The following is a 2,741-nucleotide window of genomic DNA, read 5'->3' as shown; positions in this document are numbered from 1 at the left end:
CTGCGAGCCAGGGCTGAAATGCTTTGGCCCCAGTGCAGGACAATTTCAAAACAAAATGGACTCCAAACATCTGGAGAAATGAAGAAAGTGGCAGAGAAACGTGCGGGGCCCAGGCTCCAGCTGACAGCACGGCATCTCCCCGTCGGCTCTGCGAGCCAGGGCTGAAATGCTTTGGCCCCAGTGCAGGACAATTTCAAAACAAAATGGACTCCAAACATCTGGAGAAATGAAGAAAGTGGCAGAGAAACGTGCGGGGCCCAGGCTCCAGCTGACAGCACGGCATCTCCCCGTCGGCTGGGGGGGCCGGGCCCAGGCTCCAGCTGACATGGCAGCCAGGGGCTGCCCCGCGTTTTCAAGGAAGGCCGCAGACTTAAAGGGTACGCAGTCAAGGGAGTATTTCAAAATGACATTTGTCTTAAATCCTTGGCAGCTTTCTTCCTCATAAACCATCCATTTTCCATCGAAATTCATCTCCCCAACTCGTACGACTAAATACCGATTTCACTCCCTTTGCTGGCTAACGCAGCGGAGCGGCAGCAACACAAGCTACGGAGGACTCCATCCCGCACACTGCCTCTGTGTTGTCAGAGTAACCCCATCACTGATCCCGAACATCAGATCCTCCTGCGTCTCCTTTTCTGTCTTCACTATTCACTGGGAAAACGAGTGACCCTGTTTCCCCCGCTCCCTCCAGTCACATTTAAGCAACTACCCTATGACAAGCAGTAAGGAAAGGATGAGATTTAACTCATCATTATCGTTCTGCAGCAGCTCTAACAGTTCTTCCAAACAGAAATTTTCAAGCCGATCTGCCATTTTAGTCCCATTAGTCCATGATAAAAAAAGTGTCAAACGCAGCCCATACCCGCGAGGAAGCACTCACACTGATCTTGTCCTGGTAACAGTGTTGTCATGAGACACTCCAACTATCAAATATACATCTAACTGTAGGGAGACAAATGGAATAGTTCCTACACAGGCCACCTGGATTGATCTACCATGGAATCACAGGATGGTTTGGGTGGGAAGGGACCTTAAAGCCCTCCCAGCCCCACCCCCTGCCATGGGCAGGGACACCTTCCATAGCCCAGGGTGCTCCAAGCCTCATCCAGCCTGGCCTTGGATACTTCCAGGGATGGGGCATCCACAGCTTCTCTAGGCAACCTGTCCCAGTGCCTCCCCACTCTCTCCGGGAAGAATTCCTTCCTGATATCCAATCTAAACCTCCCCACTTGCAGTTTAAACCCGTTACCCCTTGTCCTGTCACTCCCTGCCCTTGGGAAAAGGCCCCCCCAGGTTTCTTGTAGCCCCCCCAGGCACTGGAAGGGGCTCTGAGGCCTCCCCGGAGCTCTCTACTCTGCATGTACTGTGCTTCAGGTAAAGCTCTGGATTCGTACAACACTGTGACACGTGGCCTTCCAGGTGTATCACGTGATGTATGTTTTACACAAATAGGATGGGAAAAACAAGAGGTGAGATCAACCCGCTCTCAACAACTCCAGCCTATTCGCGTTGCTGGACACACTGAGCTCATCCCCCCCCGTCTCCGAAGCAGAGCAAAGCAGCTTTGCAGGACACGATCCGAGGTGGCGAAAGGCAGGAGTGGCAGTGGCAAGCCCAAGCGTACCGCGAAGCTCGAGAGGCCTGACCTGTATTCTGCTCCCCATCCCTTGACAAAGCTCATTCGAATCGTGCACATTCTGGTCAGCTGGTAGACGGCTTCGAAGCCCTGATTTACAGACTGAGCCAAGAGAGCAGCGAATTCCTGGTTGTTAAAGATCTTCAAGTTACACCCTGTGAGAAAAAGAACACGACAAGAACAAGGCATTAGCTTAACCAGATTAAGAAATCCCTTTCTTCCTGAGGCTGGAAAGAAACACAGTGCTGCTTTCCCATCTCCCCCGACCAGGTGACACCACGCACAGATTGTTAAACACTGCATTTCAGACAAAGGAATCAAGGTTGTCACGTTTCCACGGATCACACGCTGAAAAGGAAGAAAACCACGTTACAGGACAGAGAAGGATGCTGCTGCCCAGGCAGCAGGCTGTGATCCATGAGACCAGACTTGGGATCCTCGCGTGGAACCTCCTTTACGATCATTTCCTGCAAATTGTAATTTAAAAGCCTAACTCTGACCATAACACTTAGCAACAGCAATCGTTATGGGGCCTGAAGGAAGGGAAGGCACAGGCCAACAGTAGGAACTCACTGGTGTTGGATTTACACTGCATCCATCAGGAGAAGTAAGGGAGAAGTTCTTCAGTGAAACCGCTCCGGTCAGCCAGAAACCAGTTATCGGGGTTAAAACAGCTGGTAGAGCTGCTTCTGGTATAATCCTCTCTTAAATTTAACTGTCACGTGCCAAAGAATTTTCCTTTAGAACAGGCTTTTCCTCTGTGTTTAGTCCCAGCTTAAAGACTGAGAACAACTTATTCAATCTTTTAGGTGATGAAGGCAAAATAAAACAACATCCTTCAGAGATAAATAAATAAATAGGATGATGGATGGACCACTTGGTGGGTAAGGAATTAGCTGGAAGGCCACACTCAAGGAATTGTGGTCAACAGTTCGATGTCCAAGCGGAGACCAGTGACAAGCAGCATTCCTCAGGGGTCGGGATTGGGATCGGTGCCATTTAACACCTTTGTCAGTGACACTGACAGTGGGATTGAGGCACCCTCAGCAAGTGTGACGTGACACCAGGGTGTGTGGTGCGGTGACACGCTGGAGGGGAGGGA

The 2,741-nt window shown here is 50.7% G+C and overlaps 1 protein-coding gene across 1 annotated transcript in view; it reads right to left on the bottom strand.

Annotated features, from left to right (window-relative positions):
- Positions 1–2,741, bottom strand: part of LOC104512398 (mothers against decapentaplegic homolog 3) — a 19,584-nt gene that overhangs the window by 2,477 nt on the left and 14,366 nt on the right. The window contains exon 7 of the mRNA XM_010155362.1: positions 1,650–1,794. Within this exon, the coding sequence (XP_010153664.1) occupies positions 1,650–1,794 (145 nt within the window). The remainder of the gene's footprint in view (positions 1–1,649; positions 1,795–2,741) is intronic.

This window comes from Eurypyga helias, unplaced genomic scaffold (assembly GCF_000690775.1).
Source record: "Eurypyga helias isolate BGI_N326 unplaced genomic scaffold, ASM69077v1 scaffold11907, whole genome shotgun sequence".
Lineage (NCBI taxonomy): Eukaryota > Metazoa > Chordata > Aves > Eurypygiformes > Eurypygidae > Eurypyga > Eurypyga helias.
Note: the sequence above shows the minus strand (reverse complement) of the source record. Positions and strands in the feature narration are given on the sequence as shown.